Source organism: Staurois parvus, unplaced genomic scaffold, assembly GCF_062004578.1.
Source record: "Staurois parvus isolate SC_StPar_1 unplaced genomic scaffold, SC_StPar_1.0 ptg000845l, whole genome shotgun sequence".
Taxonomy (NCBI): Eukaryota; Metazoa; Chordata; class Amphibia; order Anura; family Ranidae; genus Staurois; species Staurois parvus.
The window spans coordinates 3,294,142-3,312,500 of NW_028318641.1; the positions used below are offsets into that span (position 1 = coordinate 3,294,142).

At 44.2% G+C, this 18,359-nt stretch overlaps 1 protein-coding gene across 2 annotated transcripts in view; it reads right to left on the bottom strand.

The window, feature by feature from the left end:
• LRRC28 (leucine rich repeat containing 28) overlaps positions 1-18,359 on the bottom strand; it is an 87,020-nt gene that overhangs the window by 14,765 nt on the left and 53,896 nt on the right. For both annotated transcript variants that reach the window (XM_089655545.1, XM_089655544.1), the window contains exons 5-6: positions 16,781-16,918; positions 14,281-14,487 (exon numbers count right to left, since the gene is read on the bottom strand). In XM_089655545.1, the coding sequence (XP_089511671.1) occupies positions 14,281-14,487; positions 16,781-16,918 (345 nt within the window). The remainder of the gene's footprint in view (positions 1-14,280; positions 14,488-16,780; positions 16,919-18,359) is intronic.

The window sequence follows — 18,359 nt, forward strand, 5'->3', positions numbered from 1 at the left end:
ACCACGCTGACAGTCACAACAACTGACCACGCTGACAGTCACAACAACACCTGGCCAGTGTTTTGACTGTCAGTGTGGTCAGGTGTTCTGAAGGTCAGTGTGGTCAGGTTTTCTGACTGTCAGTGTGGTCAGGTTTTCTGACTGTCAGTGTGGTCAGGTGTTCTGACGGTCAGTGTGGTCAGGTGTTCTGACGGTCAGTGTGGTCAGGTGTTCTGACGGTCAGTGTGGTCAGGTGTTCTGACGGTCAGTGTGGTCAGGTGTTCTGACGGTCAGTGTGGTCAGGTGTTCTGACGGTCAGTGTGGTCAGGTGTTCTGACGGTCAGTGTGGTCAGGTGTTCTGACGGTCAGTGTGGTCAGGTGTTCTGACGGTCAGTGTGGTCAGGTGTTCTGACGGTCAGTGTGGTCAGATGTTCTGACGGTCAGTGTGGTCAGGTGTTCTGACTATCAGTGTGGTCAGGTGAGCTTTTTATACACGCTATGTCTGTGTATGTTTTTGTCTTTTACACCTTGGAATAGATCTTGGATAATGCACTTGGTGTTTGCACCGCCTGTCTGCTCTTATTCCTGTATAGCCGTTTTATCCCCCAACGCACACTCCTCACCAGCCGCCTCACCCCCATTCATACACCCCCCACTGACAGCGACTGAAAGCTTCTCATACAGTTGTGCTGAAAAGTTTGCCTCCCCTTGCAGAACTGGTAATATACAGTATGTACTATTTTTGAAGAAACCGTGAGTGAGCAGGAAAAACACATTTCTTTTATTTTTTATGGGATTCATTTTCAGTTGTAGGTCATAGCAGAATGGAGCAATCGTAAAACAAAACATGGCAACAAGTAAACCAATGAAATGACCCTTGTTCAAAAGTCTGCATCCCCTTAGTTCTTAATCCTGTGTACTGCACAATACAATCCTTGAACAAAAATGAGCTGCATGGTCAAGTTGCCAAAAATAATCCTTTGCTGCACCAAAGCCACCAAAAAGCCGGGTACAATATGCCCAACAACACCTCACAGCTCCTGGCACAATGTAATCTGAAGTGACGAGACCAAAATAGAGCTTTAAGGTCACAACCATTAGCGCTATGTTTGAAGAGGGGTCAACAAGGCCTATAGCGACAAGAATGCCATCCCCACTGTGAAGCATGGTGGTGGCTCACTGATGTTTTGGGGGTTTGTGAGCTCTAAAGGCACAGGGAATCTTGTGAAAATAGATGGCAATATGAACTGCATGACTGCAAGACGAATGGGCAGATATATCACCTGCGAGAATTCCGGGCCTCATAGGCAACTATTACAAAAAACTGCATGCTGTCATGGATGTTTATTATATACTCTTCATAACGTACAATAGTGTTAAGCTGGGTGCACACTGTCCGAAAATTGGCCGGTTCAGCAGGAGCCAGACAACTTTCAGTCAGTGTGTACAGCAGTCTAATGACCGGCTTTTGTCAAAGGGACATGCTGGAAAACCAGGCAGGAGTCCCCTTGTCAGAATACAACCAGGTGGGAGTCCCGCTGTCAAATTAAAACCAAGCAGGAGTCCTCCTGTCATAATACAATCAGGCGGGAGTCCCCCTTTCAGAATACCACCAGGTGGGAGTCCCCCTTTCAGAATACCACCAAGTGGGAGTCCCCCTTTCAGAATACCACCAGGTGGGAGTCCCCCTTTCAGAATACAACCAGGTGGGAGTCCCCCTGTCAGAATACAACCAGGCGGGAGTCCCCCTGTCAGAATACAACCAGGCAGGAGTCCCCCTGTCAAAATACAACCAGGCAGGAGTCCCCCTGTCAAAATACAACCAGGCAGGAGTCCCCCTGTCAAAATACAACCAGGCAGGAGTCCCCCTGCCAAAATACAACCGGGCAGGAGTCCCCTTGTCAGAATACAACCAGGCTGAGGTCCCCCTGTCAGAATACAACCAGGCGGGTGTCCCCCCAGTCAGAATAAAACCAGGCGGGTGTCCCCCAGTCAGAATACAACCAGGCAGGAGCCCCCAGTCAGAATACAACCAGGCAGGAGCCCCCAGTCAGAATACAACCAGGCAGGAGCCCCCAGTCAGAATACAACCAGGCAGGAGCCCCCAGTCAGAATACAGCCAGGCGGGAGTCCCCCAGTCAGAATACAGCCAGGCGGGAGTCTCCATCTCAGAATACAGCCAGGCGGGAGTCTCCATGTCAGAATACAACCAGGCGGGAGTCTCCATGTCAGAATACAAGCAGGTGGGAGTCCCCCAGTCAGAATAACCAGGTGGGAGTCCCCCAGTCAGAATAACCAGGCGGGAGTCCCCCTGTCAGAATAGCACATCAGGGGGAATCGCTGCACCAACTTCACTAGGAAAAATGCTTCCTCATAGGGGGGCTTTCCTCACACTGCAAAGATTAAATGCTTATTTAGGTCTAGGGCAGTAGTCTCCAAACTGTGGCCCCTTGCTTTCTTTTATTTGGCCCTTGAGGCATTATTCCTGCCACTGACACCAAGGATGGGGCACTATTTTTTTTCCACCTAATACTAAAGATGGGGCATTGTTTACTCCCATTGGGAATTTCTAGGGGATTGCAAAAGCATTCTTACTTGCCCGGTCCTCTGCTCTCCCAGCAATTGATGCTATAATAATAATAATAATAATAAAAACTACGTAACCTGCAGCTATGTATTTCCACACAAATTATTATTATTATTATACAGGATTTATATATTATTATTATTATACAGGATTTATATAGCGCCAACAGTTTGCTCAGCACTTTATAATATAACGGGAGACAATACAGCAACAATACAGTTCAATACAAGAGGGTTAGGAGGGCCTGATCCTGAGCTTCTAGTATTCCCCCCCCAGCCCGTGCCCCCCCCCCCCCGACTTCTCCATCAAGATCAACAACACTACCATCAGCCCCACCCCTCACACCAGGGTACTAGGGGTAATCCTAGACTCCAATCTGTCCTTTCAGCCCCAGATCCAATCGCTGACAAACTCATGCAGACTCCTCCTCCGCAACATCTCCAAGATACGCACATTCCTAACCTCGGAAACCACTAAGCAACTCATCCACTCCCTTATCATATCCTGACTTGACTACTGTAACTCCCTCCTCGCTGGCCTACCTCACCGCAGGCTTTCCCCACTTCAGTCTATCATGAATGCTGCTGCCAGACTCATCCACCTTACTAACCGCTCTGTATCAGCCACCCCCCTCTGCCAATCCCTCCACTGTCCTCCACTCAGTATCCTCCACCCCCCTCTGCCAATCCCTCCACTGGCCTCCATTCAGTGTCCTCCACCCCTCTCTGCCAATCCCTCCACTGTCCTCCACTCAGTATCCTCCACCCCTCTCTGCCAATCCCTCCACTGGTCTCCACTCAGTATCCTCCACCCCTCTCTGCCAATCCCTCCACTGGCTCCCAATTGCCCAACGGATAAAATTCAAAACACTAACACTGACGTATAAAGCCGTTCATAACTCTGCCCCTAACTACATCACCGACCTTGTCTCTAAATACCATCCTAACCGTACTCTATGCTCCTCACAAGACCTCCTGCTCTCTAGCTACCTTGTCTCCTCCTCCCATGCTCATCTCCAGGATTTCTCAAGGGCTTCGCCCATCCTCTGGAACTCCCTACCCCATCCTATCAGGCTATCGCCTACCCTCCTCACCTTTAGGCGATCTCTGAAAACCCATCTCTTCAGGGAAGCCTACCCCGACCCCAGCTAATACTGGAATCCACTACTCCTCCTACCACTCCATCCCCCACAGCTAATTACCTCCTGTACCACTCTCCCCTCCCTCTTAGATTGTAAGCTTCAAGGAGCAGGGCCCTCTAATCCCTCTTGTATTGAACTGTATTGTTACTGTACTGTCTCCCTCCATAATGTAAAGCGCTGAGCAAACTGTTGGCGCTATATAAATCCTGTATAATAATAATAATCCTTGGAGCTTACAATCTAAGATGCAGAAGGAACCTACAAACTCCATGCATACATTTAAATGTTTACAGATGAAACAGGATAAAGTATTAGTTTTTCCTTGAAAGCAGTAAGACATTAATAGAGGTTGAGACCTCTCCTAATTATTATGATCGAAGGTTAAGAAAACGGTCACCGATGCGCGGGTTCAGCAACTCTCAGCCATGCAGAAACACTCCTGACATTCGGGGTATCGAGCAGCTTGAGGCTGAAGGGCATCCTTTAGCACAGAATCTCTTACTATGACGTTCTAGCAAGTTTCATATAACAATGTCTTAACTGGTGTGTACATTTCTTCCGCTCTCCCTCTACGGAGAGGCTTTTTTTTTTTTTCATCTCTTGTAATGTGCTGTCACTCCGCCGGCCTCTTGGCTGTAACTCAACACATTATTTTTTATCGCCGCAGCTCAGATGTTGGCAGCTGCAGCTCTATTGTCTGGAGAGCAATGCTTGTGATTTACATTGAGCTACGGACTGGACAAGTGCTGATGGCCAAACTCGCGCGAAGCCCAAATATGGCAACTTCTGCTAACCGCGCAGAAGGGACGGGACTGAACGATGTTTGCGTAGAGGCAGCACCTTGCCAAAAGCATAGTGATGAGGTACAAAAGACATTACAGGGAGGAGGCGAAGGTAGTGATAAAAATGACTCATGCATTAACTCCTGGCCTTCAGGGGGTGCAGAGTCACGTGTCAGGGCCTTCGTCCAACTTTGAAGTCATAGTCATTTCCTTTTAACCCCTATATAGCGGAAAGCTTCTTTATCTTCGACTGTTTTCATGATTATATAATCACCATGTGTAGCTGTATTAAAAAGAAAGTACGAAAAAAAAATAAATAAAATTGCTGCCTTGTCTATAAGAAAGACTCGGGGGGGGGGGGGGGGGGTAAAGAAAAATTAAATTCCGGAGGTATAAACATGCCAGTCATTACCTCAGCTTTGGAAGATTTTACCCCCTTCATGACAAGCCCATTTTTGGCTATTTAGCACTGCGCTACTTTAACTGGTAATTGCGCAGTCATGCAGCAATGAACCCAAATTAAAGCGGAGTCCCGCTCACCCTGTCAAAAAATAAAAGTCAGCAGCTACAAAAACTGTAGCTGCTGACTTTTAAAAAACAGCCACTTACCTGTCACTCGGTCCCGTGGTGTGTCCCCCACAGCCGATTTCACTGGCCGACCTGTATTCCAGGAGGCCGGCATCTTCAGTGTGGGCACCCGGCTGTGACAGCTTGCGGCTTCACAGCTGGGTACCCACTGCGCATGTGCGAGTAGCGCGGCACTTCATGAATGGTCCTGTAGTCTTCTTGGGACCTGTCACGTGTCTCAAAAGACTACAGGGAGGGAGGGAGGACACCTTCTGCTTCCGATCGCCTAGGCCAGGGGTAGGCAACCTGCGGCTCTCTAGCTGTTGTGGAACTACATTTCCCATGAGGCATTGCAAAGATTACAAAACTGACATTTACAGCTATGACTTGCAGAGGCATGATGGAACTTGTAGTCCTGTAGTGTTGACCCCGATACTGAGTCAGACAACATCGGAAGCTGACAGCGGGTCTATGTGTGTCAGGTCTTCCATGAAGAGCAAGGAACCCGGTGCTGGCTGTGCTTAGGGGGCAAACAAAATCCCCTTTTCAGGGCCGGTGCTACCGCTAGGGCAGGGGTAGGCAACCTGCGGCTCTCTAGCTGTTGTGGAACTACATTTCCCATGAGGCATTGCAAAGATTACAAAACTGACAGTTACAGCTATGACTTGCAGAGGCATGATGGAACTTGTAGTCCTGCGGCTCTCAGGTTGCCTACCCCTGGCCTAGGCGATCAGACCGGATGTGGGAGTGGGTACCTGTCAAATTCGGGTACCCGCCCCCCCCCCCCCCCCCCAAAGGTGCCAATCCTTAATGGGGAGCGGGGGAGCAGTCCTTAAAGCGGAACTTCCCCTTTTGGCTGGAGCTCCACTTTAAATTTATACATTTTTTTCCCACAAATACAGCTTTCATTTGGTGGCATTTCATCACCACTGTGTTTTTCATTTTTTTATTATATAAATGAGAAAAGACTGAAAATTTTAAAAAGGAAAAACATTTTTTTTTCACTTTCTCCTATAAAACATATTCAATAAAAAAAATGAAAAAAAAAATCTAATTACTTCATAAATTTAGGCCACAATGCATTCTGCTACATGTTTTTCGTAAAAAAAAAAAAATTCGCAATAAATGTATATTAATTGGTTTGCATGAAAGTTATAGAATCTGCAAACTATGGTATACAGTGGTGATCGAAAGTTTGGGCACCCCAGCTAAAAATTTGTATTAATGTGCATAAAGAAGCCAAGGAAAGATGGAAAAATCTCCAAAAGGCATCAAATTACAGATTAGACATTCTTATATGTCAACAAAAGTTAGATTTTATTTCCATCATTTACACTTTCAAAATAACAGAAAACAAAAAAATGGCGTCTGCAAAAGTTTGGGCACCCTGCAGAATTTATAGCATGCACTGCCCCCTTTGCAAAGCTGAGACCTGCCAGTGTCATGGATTGTTCTCAATCATTGTCTGGGCAGACCAGGTGATGTCAATCTCAAAGGTTTTAAATGCCCAGACTCATCTGACCTTGCCCCAACAATCAGCACCATGGGTTCTTCTAAGCAGTTGTCTAGAAAACTGAAAATAGTTGACGCACACAAAGCTGGAGAAGGCTATAAGAAGATAGCAAAGCGTTTTCAGATGTCAATATCCTCAGTTCGGAATGTAATTAAGAAATGGCAGTCATCAGGAACACTGGAAGTTAAAGCAAGATCTGGAAGACCAAGAAAAATATCAGACAGAACAGCTCGCAGGATTGTGAGAAAAACAATTCAAAACCCACGTTTGACTGCATGATCCCTCCAGAAAGATCTGGCAGACACTGGAGTTGTGGTACACTATTCCACTATAAAGAGATACTTGTACAGATATGGTCTTCATGGAAGAGTCATCAGATGAAAACCTCTTCTACGTCCTCACCACAAAAATCATCGTTTGAACTTTGCAAATGAACATATAGACAAGCCTGATGCATTTTGAAAACAAGTTCTGTGGACCGATGAGGTTAAAATTGAACTTTTTGGCCGGAATGAGCAAAGGTACGTTTGGAGAAGAAGGGGCACAGAATTTAATGAAAAGAACCTCTGTCCAACTGTTAAGCATGGGGTTGGATCAATCATGCTTTGGGGTTCTGTTGCAGCCAGTGGCACAGGGAACATCTCACGAGTAGAAGGAAAAATGGATTCAATAAAATTTCAGCAAATTTTGGATGGTAACTTGATGCCATCTGTGAAAAAGCTGAAGTTAAAGAGAGGATGGCTTCTAGAAATGGATAATGATCCTAAACACACCTCGAAATCCACGGGGGATTACATCAAGAGGCGTAAACTGAAGGTTTTGCCATGGCCTTCACAATCTCCTGACCTCAACATAATTGAAAATCTATGGATAGATCTTAAAAGAGCAGTGCGTGACAGACAGCCCAGAAATCTCAAAGAACTGGAAGACTTTTGTAAGGAAGAATGGGCAAAGATACCTCAAACAAGAATTGAAAGACTCTTGGCTGGCTACAAAAAGCGTTTACAAGCTGTGATACTTGCCAAAGGGGGCAGTACAAGATATTAACTCTGCAGGGTGCCCAAACTTTTGCAGACGCCATTTTTTTGTTTTCTGTTATTTTGAAAGTGTAAATGATGGAAATAAAATCTAACTTTTGTTGACAAATTTTTTTTTTTTTATTGGCCAATTTTTTTACCCACAAAAGTTAGAGGTACCCTTTAACCCTTTTGCTGCCAGAGCCATTTTTGCATACATGTTTAAATAATCTTTTTAGGCCTGAAGATTGCACAAACCCCATGTCATATACAGTCATGGCCGAAATTGTTGGCACCCTTGATATTTCTCCAGGAAATCATGTATTTCTCACGAAACGTATTGCATTAACACATGTTTTGCTATACACATGTTTATTCCCTTTGTGTGTATTGGGACAAAACAAAAAAAGGGAGGAAAGAAAGCAAATTCGACATAATGTCACACAAACCTCCAAAAATGGGCTGGACAAAAGTATTGGCACCCTTTCACAACTGCGGATAAATAAGAATGTTACAAGCATGTGATGCTCCTGTAAACTCACCTGGGGCAAGTAACAGGTGTGGGCAATATAGAAATCACACCTGAAAGCAGATAAAAAGGAGAGACGTTCACTTAACCTTTGCATTGTGTGTCTGTCTGTGCCACACTAAGCATGGACAACAGAAAGAGGAGACGAGAACTGTCTGAGGACCTGAGAACCAAAATTGTGGCAAAATATCAACAATCTCAAGGTTACAAGTCCATCTCCAGAGAACTAGATTTGCCTTTGTCCACAGTGCGCAACATTATCAAGAAGTTTGCAACCCATGGCACTGTAGCTAATCTCCCTGGTCGTGGACGGATGAGGAAAATTGATGAAAGATTGCAACGCAGAATAGTCCGGATGGTGGATAAGCAGCCCCAAACATGTTCCAAAGACATTCAAGCTGTCCTGCAGGCTCAGGGAGCATCAGTGTCAGCGCGAACTATCCGTCGACATTTAAATGAAATGAAACGCTATGGCAGGAGACCCAGGAGGACCCCACTGCTGACACAGAGACATAAAAAAGCAAGACTACAGTTTGCCAAAATGTACTTGAGTAAGCCAAAAGCCTTCTGGGAAAACGTCTTGTGGACAGATGAGACCAAGATAGAGCTTTTCGGTAAAGCACATCATTCTGTTTACCGAAAACGGAATGAGGCCTACAAAGAACAAAACACAGTACCTACGGTAAAATATGGTGGAGGTTCAATGATGTTTTGGGGTTGTTTTGCTGCCTCTGGCACTGGGTGCCTTGACTGTGTGCAAGGCATCATGAAATCTGAGGATTACCAAAGGATTTTGGGTCGCACTGTAGGGCCCAGTGTCAGAAAGCTGGGTTTGCGTCCAAGATCCTGGGTCTTCCAGCAGGACAATGACCCCAAACATACGTCAAAAAGCACTCAGAAATGGATGGCAAAGAAGCGCTGGAGAGTTCTGAAGTGGCCAGCAATGAGCCCAGATCTAAATCCCATTGAACACCTGTGGAGAGATCTTAAAATTGCTGTTGGGAAAAGGTGTCCTTCCAATAAGAGAGACCTGGAGCTGTTTGCAAAGGAAGAGTGGTCCAAAATTCCGGGTGAGAGGTGTCAGAAGCTTATTGATGGTTATAGGAAGCGACTGATTTCAGTTATGTTTTCCAAAGGGTGTGCAACCAAATATTAAGTTAAGGGTGCCAATACTTTTGTCCAGCCCATTTTTGGGGTTTTGTGTGACATTATGTCATATTTGCTTTTCTGCCTCTGTTTTATATTTGTTCCAATACATACAAAGGGAATAAACATGTGTATAGCAAAACATGTGTTAATGCAATACCTTTTTTGTGTGAAATACTTGATTTTCAGGAAAAATATCAAGGGTGCCAACAATTTCGGCCATGACTGTATTTTCTGAAAGCAGTTTCACTTTCAGAGAATAAAATAGTGATAGTTCCAATTTTTATATCACATGATATTACCACAAAGGTCTAGGAAACGCAAAATGTCAGTAAACACAAAAAAGTAAATTTTAGGGCAAACAAACGCAATAAATTACCCAAATTTTTTGGTCAAATATAAAAGACGAGATTGTACCCAGTAAATACTGTATATACATGCCTTAAATTTGTATGCGCCTATGAAATGGAAACAAACTTCAGTAATCTATATTTTCTATAGGCAACGATTCAAAAGCCCCTATAGGTCATCAGTTTAGTATTACGGAAGTCTTGAGCTAGAATTATACTTTCATTCTGGCGTGTGCTGCGATCTGTAACATCTGTACTGCAATCAACATTTTCACACGTAGGTGCCCTGCTGTGCGCATTTATGTTCGTAGGGGCACAAACAAGGGGGAGCTATTATGTGCTTGGGTGTAACTTTATGTTTTTGCAATTTAAAAAAACAAAACTGTTTTTACACCAAGTCCCCTATGGGATCATTTTTAGGTGACAGGCTTTCTTTATTGAGACATGCAGAGTCTAAAAGACCATGATATTCCTAGCTGGATGGCAATCCCACCAAGATCCCCCAGGTCATCCACATCCCACAAAGACTTACAGTGCATCCAGAAAGTATTCCCAGCACTTAAATTTTCCCACATTTTGTTATGTTACAGCTTTATTCCAAAATGGATTAAATTAATTTTTTTCCTCAACATTCTACAAACAATACCCCATAATGACAATGTGAAAGAAGTTCATTTTGAAATCTTTGCAATTTATTAAAAACAAAAATGAAAAAAAAAAACCACATGTACATAAATATTCCCAGCCTTTGCTCAATACTTTGCTGAAGCCCCTTTAGCACCAATTACAGCATCAAGTCGTGTTGAGTATGATGCTACAAGCTTGGCACACCTATTTTTGGGCAATTTCTCCCATTCTTCTTTGCAATACCTCTCAAGCTCCATCAGGTTGGATGGGGAGCTTTGGTGCACAGCCATTTTCAGATCTCCAGAGATGTTCAATCGGGTTCAAGTCTGGGCTCTGGCTGGGCCACTCCAGGACATTCATAGAGTTGGCCCGTAGCCACTCCTTTGTTATGTAGGCTGTGTGCTTAGGGTCTTTGTCCTGTGGAAAGATCAACCATTGCCCCAGTCTAAGGTCCAGAGCTCTCTGAAACAGGTTTTCATCAAGGATGTCTCTGTACATTGCTGCATTCATCTTTCATTCAATCCTAGCTAGTCTCCCAGTTCCTGCAGCTGAAAAACATCCCCACAGCATGATGCTGCCACCACCATGCTTCACTGTAGGAATGGTATTGGCCAGGTGGTGAACAGTGCCTGGTTTCCTCCAGACAAGACGCTTGGCATTCAGGCCAAAGAGTACAATCTTTGTTTCATAAGACCAGAGAGTTTTGTTTCTCATGGTCTGAAAGTTCCTCAGGTGCCTTTTGGCAAACTCCAGACGGGCTGCCATTTGCCTTTTACTGAGGAGTGGCTTCCGTCTGGCCACTCTACCATAAAGGCCTGATTGGTGGAGTGCTGCAGAGATGGTTGTTCTTCTGGAAGGTTCTCCTCTCTCCACACAGAAAAGCTGAAGCTCTTTCAGAGTGACCATCGGGTGCTTGGTTACCTCCCTGGCTAAGGCCCTTCTCCCTCGATTGCTCATTTTGGCCAGGCAGCCCGCTCTAGGAAGATTCCTGGTGGTTCCAAACTTCTTCCATTTACGGATGATGGAGGCCACTGTGCTCATAGGGACCTTCCATGCTGCAGAAATTTCTCTGCACCCTTCCCCATATCTGTGCCTTGATACAATCCTGTCTCGGAAGTCTACGGACAATTCCTTAGACTTCATGGCTTGGTTTGTGCTCTGACATGCACTGGTAACTGTGGGACCTTCTATAGACAGGTTTATGCCTTTCCTAATCATGTCCAATCAACTGAGTTTCCCACAGGTGGACTCCAATCAAGTTGTGAAAACATCTCAAGGATGATTAGTGGGAACAGGAGGCACCAGAGCTCAATTTTGAGTGTCATGGCAAAGGCTGTGAATACTGATGTACATGGGGGTTTTATAGTTTTTTTATTTTTAATAAATTGCAAAGATTTCAAAGCGAAGTTTGTCATTATGGGGTATTGTTTGTAGAATGTTTAGGAAAAAACTGAATTGTAATGGCAAAGGCTGTGAATATTTATGTACATATGGTTTTGTGTACTTTGGTTGTGCCTGTGTTCAGTTTGAGCTGGCTGTCAGGAATACTGCATGATGCATTCTCTGCAGGTTTAAGGGGACACTAAAGCTGGCCATCTTCTAGATTGTAAGCTCGAAAGAGCAGGGCCCTCGATCCCCTCATGTTTTTCATTGTATTGTTGTTGTTCTGTCACATGTTCTGTCCCCCTTTGTAATGTACAGCGCTGAGCGAACTATTGGCGCTTTATAAATACTGTATAATAATAATAATAATAATAATACACATATAGATTTTCGTTCTAGAATTTTCGTTTCAAGAATATTCGTTTGGTTTTCTTATCGTTATTGGGGTCAAACCAATGTTCATTTTCGACAGCAGTGATGGGAAAATTCGAAGGAGCAAGAAGGAAAAGTTTTTTCGATCAAACAAATTTTCAGCTACTATATGTGATTATCGTTCAGAAATGACATTCATTGTAAAGTCTAATGTGAAAAGCAAAAAGACAATTTTCTGACATTTGTCCCTTCATCAAATGTTCAAAGAATTTTTGTATGACGTCTTACGAATATTCTTGTCCGAAAAACTACATGTGCATGGCCAGCTTAAGTAATCTGCTGGCTGAGTTTCTTTCACAAATGAAGCACGGCACTTATTAAAGCCGAGTTCCACTCACTCTGTAAAAAAATAAAAGTCAGCAGCTACAAAAACTGTAGCTGCTGACCTTTAAAAAACAGCCACTCACCTGTCCCACGATCCCGCGTTGGCCCGCCGCAGCCCGTTTCACCGGCCGTCCTGGATTCCAGGCAATGGCATCTTCAGTGTGGGCACCCGGCTGTGACAGCTTGCGGCTTCACAGCTGGGCACCCAAAGCGCATGTGGGAGTAGCGCTGCACTTCATGAATGGCCCCGTCGTCTTCTGGGACCTGTCACGTGTCCCACAAAACTTCGGGGAGGGAGGGTAGGAGGGCAACTTCTGTTTACGATTGCCTAGGTGATCGCAGCGGAAGTGGGAGCGGGTACCTGTCAAATTCGAGTACCCCCCCCCCCCGCTCCTCAAAGATGCCAATCCTTAACCACTTGACCTCCAGAGGATTTACCCCCCTTAATGACCAGGCCTCTTTTTGCTACTCGGCGCTGCACTAATTCAACTGATAATTGCGCGGTCATGCAATGCTGCACACAAACGAAATTTACGTCCTTTTTTTCACACAAATAGAGCTTTCTTTCGGTGTAATTTGATCACCTGTGCGCTTTTTATTTTTTACGCTATAAACAAAAAAATGCCAAAAATTTTGAAGAAAAACAATATTTTTTACTTTCAGCTATAAAAAATATATAGTAAAAGTTGGTTATAAATTTAGGCCAAAATGTATTCTGCTCCATGTTTTTGGTAAAAAAATCCCAATAAGTGTATATTGATTGCTTTGTGTGGAAGTTATAGCGTCTACAAACTATGGTATAGATACTGCAATTTACGCCATTTTTCTGCTATACAGCACTGCGCTAGTTTAACAGACAATTGCGCGGTCATGCAATACGGTACATAAACAAAATTTACATTCTTTTTTTTCCTACAAATTGAGCTTTCTTTCGGTGGTATTTGATCGCCTGTGCAGTTTTTATTTTTTGCGCTATAATAAAAAAGGCTGACAATTTGGAGGAAAAAAACAATATTTTGGACTTTTTGCTATAAAACATGTCCAGTAAAAAAAATGTAAAAATCAAATTTAGTCATAAATTTCTGCCAAAATGTATTCTGCGACATGTCTTTGCTAAAAAAAAAACCCCAATACGTGTAAATTAATTGGTTTACATTATAGCGTTTACAAATGGCGGTAAAGATACTGGGATTTTTAGTTTTTTTTTAATACTAATAATGGCGGCGATCAGCGACTTATGGCGGGACTGCGGCGGACATTCTGACATTGGGGGGTACTGACTTGGAGTCACTGACATCCCCAGTGACACCAATACAGTGATCAGTGCAAAAAAAAAAACACTGACAATGTACTAATGGCACTGGGGAGGAAGGGGTTAAGTTTATTTTTCAGGGAAGGGTTATCTGTGTAAAGGGGGAGTGTTTTACTAGGGGGCAGGGCTGTGTGCTGGATGGGGACAGGCTGATCGGGAGAGAGAAACTCTTCTGTCCCGATCAGCTTGTCCTCGAGCTGTCAGGGAAGTGACAGAAAGCACAGCTACTGCAGCTGTGCTCTCTGTCACTGATTGCCGCCGATCGCTGGGAGATAGCCGGTAAGGACTGGCTGTGACATCCGCGGCTGTGATTGGCAGGACAGGTAGGGCGGCGGCGTGCCCCATACCTGTTTACAAAACACGCGTTTTAAAACGTGGTTTTGCCTGCCCGTGCCGCCCTGCCGCCATATTTATACAGTGGCTGGGTGGCATGTGGTTAATGGGGAGCGGGGAATCAATCTTTAAAGTGGAACTTCCCCTTTTGGGTGGAGCGCCGCTTTAGACACCAACGTACATTACTTATACAGGTATATCAAACACAGTGAATATTGACACATAAACCAAACCAACGCCAATCCCATTCTCTACTCACCCAAAGGCAGGGATGCCAGCCGGTTGCCAGCCATGGAAAGCTCATTAAGACTGGCTAGCTGGCACAGGTGGCGTGGAATGCTGCACAGGAAGTTCCTATCTACGGTCAGGTACTGCAGTGACTGGCACAAGTGCAACTTCTCCGGTAAAGTGACAAGGTGATTTGTGGAGAGGTCTAAAGTCTGAAGTTCTTTCAGCTTTCCAATTTCTGCAAGGGTAAAACAAATTAAGTGTCAAAATCACATACCTGGGCCAAACGTATCAATGAATCTCTGCAGAAAGCTTCAAATGAACACCACATAGGAAAATATTCCATATTGCAAGGGAGCATCTGCTTACAGAAAATCCTAAAACCCAGAAAAGCTTAATAATGTCTGCTGCACTAGAGTAGAAATGCAGTATATAAGGTGCCATGAATAACCCTTTGCTTGAAAATCTGGAAATTTGAAACTAAATAGCCATCCGTGGGAGTGCAACCCATGCTGAAGGAGTAATTGCACATTTTTTTTTCTATGATGAAATAGAATGCACTTAATTCTGTGACTTTAGCACACATTAGAAGCCGGTAAATAAGTTGTAGTAATGTTTAGCCCCCCATTACACAAAACACTCAGTTAATACAATTTTGAAAATCCTTAACATTTAGGAGGAAGGTCTAATTGGATTTTCATGACCTCATCTATGTACTTCAAAAGATAACATCATCTGCTCTGCCAAGGAGGAGGTGTAACAGCCGGGATTACATCATATCCTCTCCTCTTTCTCTGCAGTAAAAGGAAACTACAGTTCCCATCAACCACAGGCAATTGTAGTGAATGTGGGCGGGTACACTAGACCTGCACATGTTGAATGTGTCTGAGAGTCTTGATCCTCCCGTCACTGCAAGTGAGGCTGAATGACATCATTGCTTCCTGGAGAAAGAACTACAGAAGGGATGTGTCAAGACCAGTGGTTGGGGCAATAGGAGCCATGCAGGCTCACTCCCCAGCTGCGTTCTGTGTATCCATTGAAACACAGTGCATGGCTCAGCCCCACAGGTTTACTGCTGGATGGTACAGTAGTCGTGTGGAATGCTTTTTTGTCCAGGATCATTAGTCCATCCCCTTGTGCCAGGGTACTAGGTGTAACCCTAGACTCCCATCTGTCCTTCCAGCCCCAGATCCAATCGCTGACAAAATCATGCAGACTTCACCTCCGCAACATCTCCAAGATACGACCATTCTTAACCCCGGAAACCACTAAGCAACTTATTCCCTCCCTTGTCATATCACGCCTCGACTATTGTAACTCCCTTCCAGGGGCGGACTGACCATTCGAGCACTCGGGCTCTGCCCGAGGGCCCGGGGTCAGTAGGGGGCCCCATGAGATGCCCCTGGTACCTTCCATTGGCTTTTTCATAGGCTTTTTTGGGTGTGGACGAGGACACTGGGGCCCCATGATCCCCTATTGCCCGGGGGCCTCATGAGTCAGTCCGCCCCTGCTCCCTCCTCACTGGCCTGCCTCATCGCAGGCTATCCCCCCTTCAGTCTATCATGAACGCTGCTGCCAGACTCATCCACCTCCCTAACCGTTCTGTATCTGCCACCCCTCTCTGCCAATCCCTCCACTGGCTCCCAGTTGCCCAACGGGTAAAATTCAAAACACTAACTATGACATACAAAGCCGTCCACAACACTGCCCCAATTTACATATCCGATCTTAACTCTAAATATCACCCAAACTGTACTCTCTGCTCCTCGCAAGACCTCCTACTCTCTAGCTCCCTTATCTTCTCCTCCCATGCTCATCTCCAAGACTTCTCCAGGGCGTCACCCATCCTCTGGAACGCCCTTCCCCAATCCATCAGACTATCACCTACTCTACTTACCTTTAGGCGATCATTGAAAACCTATCTCTTCAGGGAAGCCTATCCCGCCCTCTGCTAATACCGGAATCCTCTACTCTTCCAACCACTCCATCCCCCACAGTTTTACCTATTGTACCACTCACCCCTCCCTCCTAAATTGTAAGCTCAGAGGAGCAGGGCCCTTAATTCCCTCTTGTATTGAACTGTATTGTTGCTGTATTGTCTCCCACTATAAGCGCTGAGCAAACCGTTGACGCTATATAAATCCTGTATAATAATAATAATAATAACAATAATAAAGGATGCATGTTATGTTTACAAGTTAGGTGTCAACACATCTTCTTTCAAATAATGTATCACAAAAAAAAAATAATTAAAAAAAGGTGTATAAAGCAGCCCATAAATGACTGATTTTCTTGATTTTCGATTCCTTCATTAACACGGCTGGCAGAACACTGTGATTACTGCTAGTGGCTATTGCCTTGGCTATGGACTGACTTGGGTACAATCAGCAAGCCCATACATAGATCGAATCTCAGCTGGTCCTTGCTGAACTGGCCGAATTTTGATCCATGTATGGCCGCCATAAGTCACCACGAGGATTTTTGTGTTTCACCTATACATTTGCCTGTGTACACACAGAGGTAAAGTTTACCTGGTGGGAGGAACTTCAGTCGGTTGTTGGTCAGTCGTAAGTGGCGAAGTGATTTAAGTCTCCCAATGTCAGGACAAAGGATTTCCAGAGCATTGTCACTCAAGTCCAAGGATTGCAGTTTTACCAGAGAACCAATGGCTGTGAGAACGACAAAACAAGCATACAAAGGGCAGCTTTGCATTTAAAAGTTTACAAACAAATTGGCAAATAGAAGCATCTTTAGAGACAACCACGTGGTTAAAGTGTATATAAAGCCAAAACGTTTTGTTTTAGTTTTGAACAGAATTGGGAAATGGCAAAATCCCCTATAAGTATTTTCTTCTCTATCTGTAACCTTTTAGAAGAGATTTCCTTTCATTTCTTGTCCCAGAGACAAAACAGGAAGTGAAACAAAATCTCTCCAAAGAAAGATGAATCCCCTCTTAGAAAGTCATCACCTGAACAGGTGTCCCATTGGAGGACTTCCCCTCCACCCCATGCGCCTGTGTCAGCTGTAAAATATTGGATATCCCATCCTTTCTACACTGCAGGCAATGGTCTCCAGGTCAAATAGAAAGGGTAAATCTCCCTAGTGGGGACACAGTTAGCAATTAAGCCCTGACAGGTGATTTAGCACTTACTCGCTGTATTCAAAGCTAAAAAATAAAAGGCTCTGGCTTGAAATAAACTTTATGGTGCTGATAAATGAGCAATATTGGGTGCTCATCTGCAACATAATTTCTTGCTGGCAGCTGCACACTAATGAAATATAAATAAAAAAGAAACTACACAATTGTAAAAATACAGAATATAACTTTTTTGGAGGCACCTATCATTTCTATTTACAGAACTCAGGTACACTAGCGGCAAGGACTGCCGTTCCTCTGAAAAGTGATCATTGCTAGGATCACTTTTTAGAGGTATTTGGCAAGCGATGAGGATGCGATATGTCTCCCCCTCACCGGCTGTTTTAACCTAACAAATTTCACACTGCCCTGCCACAACTGCACGGTTGAGGGGAGATTGCAGTGTGGCCCTGTTCCCTTGAATAGGTCATGTACGGTAGTGCCTGCCAAATGCAACGGGGTCCTGCCACAACCGCGAAGCACAGCATTCCCATTCGTGGCATGTGTACACCTCTGGCGGCTTAACCCCTTCAAGTCCGGACACTTTCACCCCCTTCCTGTCCAGGCCAATTTTCAGCTTTCAGCACTATCACACTTTGAATGACATTTGTGCGGTCATGCAACACTGTACCCATATGAATTTTTTAGCTTTTTTTGAGACAGATAAAACTTTATTTTGGTGGTATTTATTCACTATTGGGAATTTTATTTTTTTTTCTATAAAAATGAAAAAAGTTCAAAGTTTAAAAAAAAAAGTGTTTTTCTCTTTTATATATATATACATTAAATCACAGGGTAAGTGAGCGCTAGAGTAAAATTATAAATGAATTGAAAGAAAGAAAACAGCAGCTGAACACCAAAAAGGCACCATATAAACCTCCAAAATAATCAGAATAAAGCAAGGTGCAGCGCTAAAATGATACATTAAAACATATGGACATGTTATATTCAAACATCCTCATATAAAATACAAT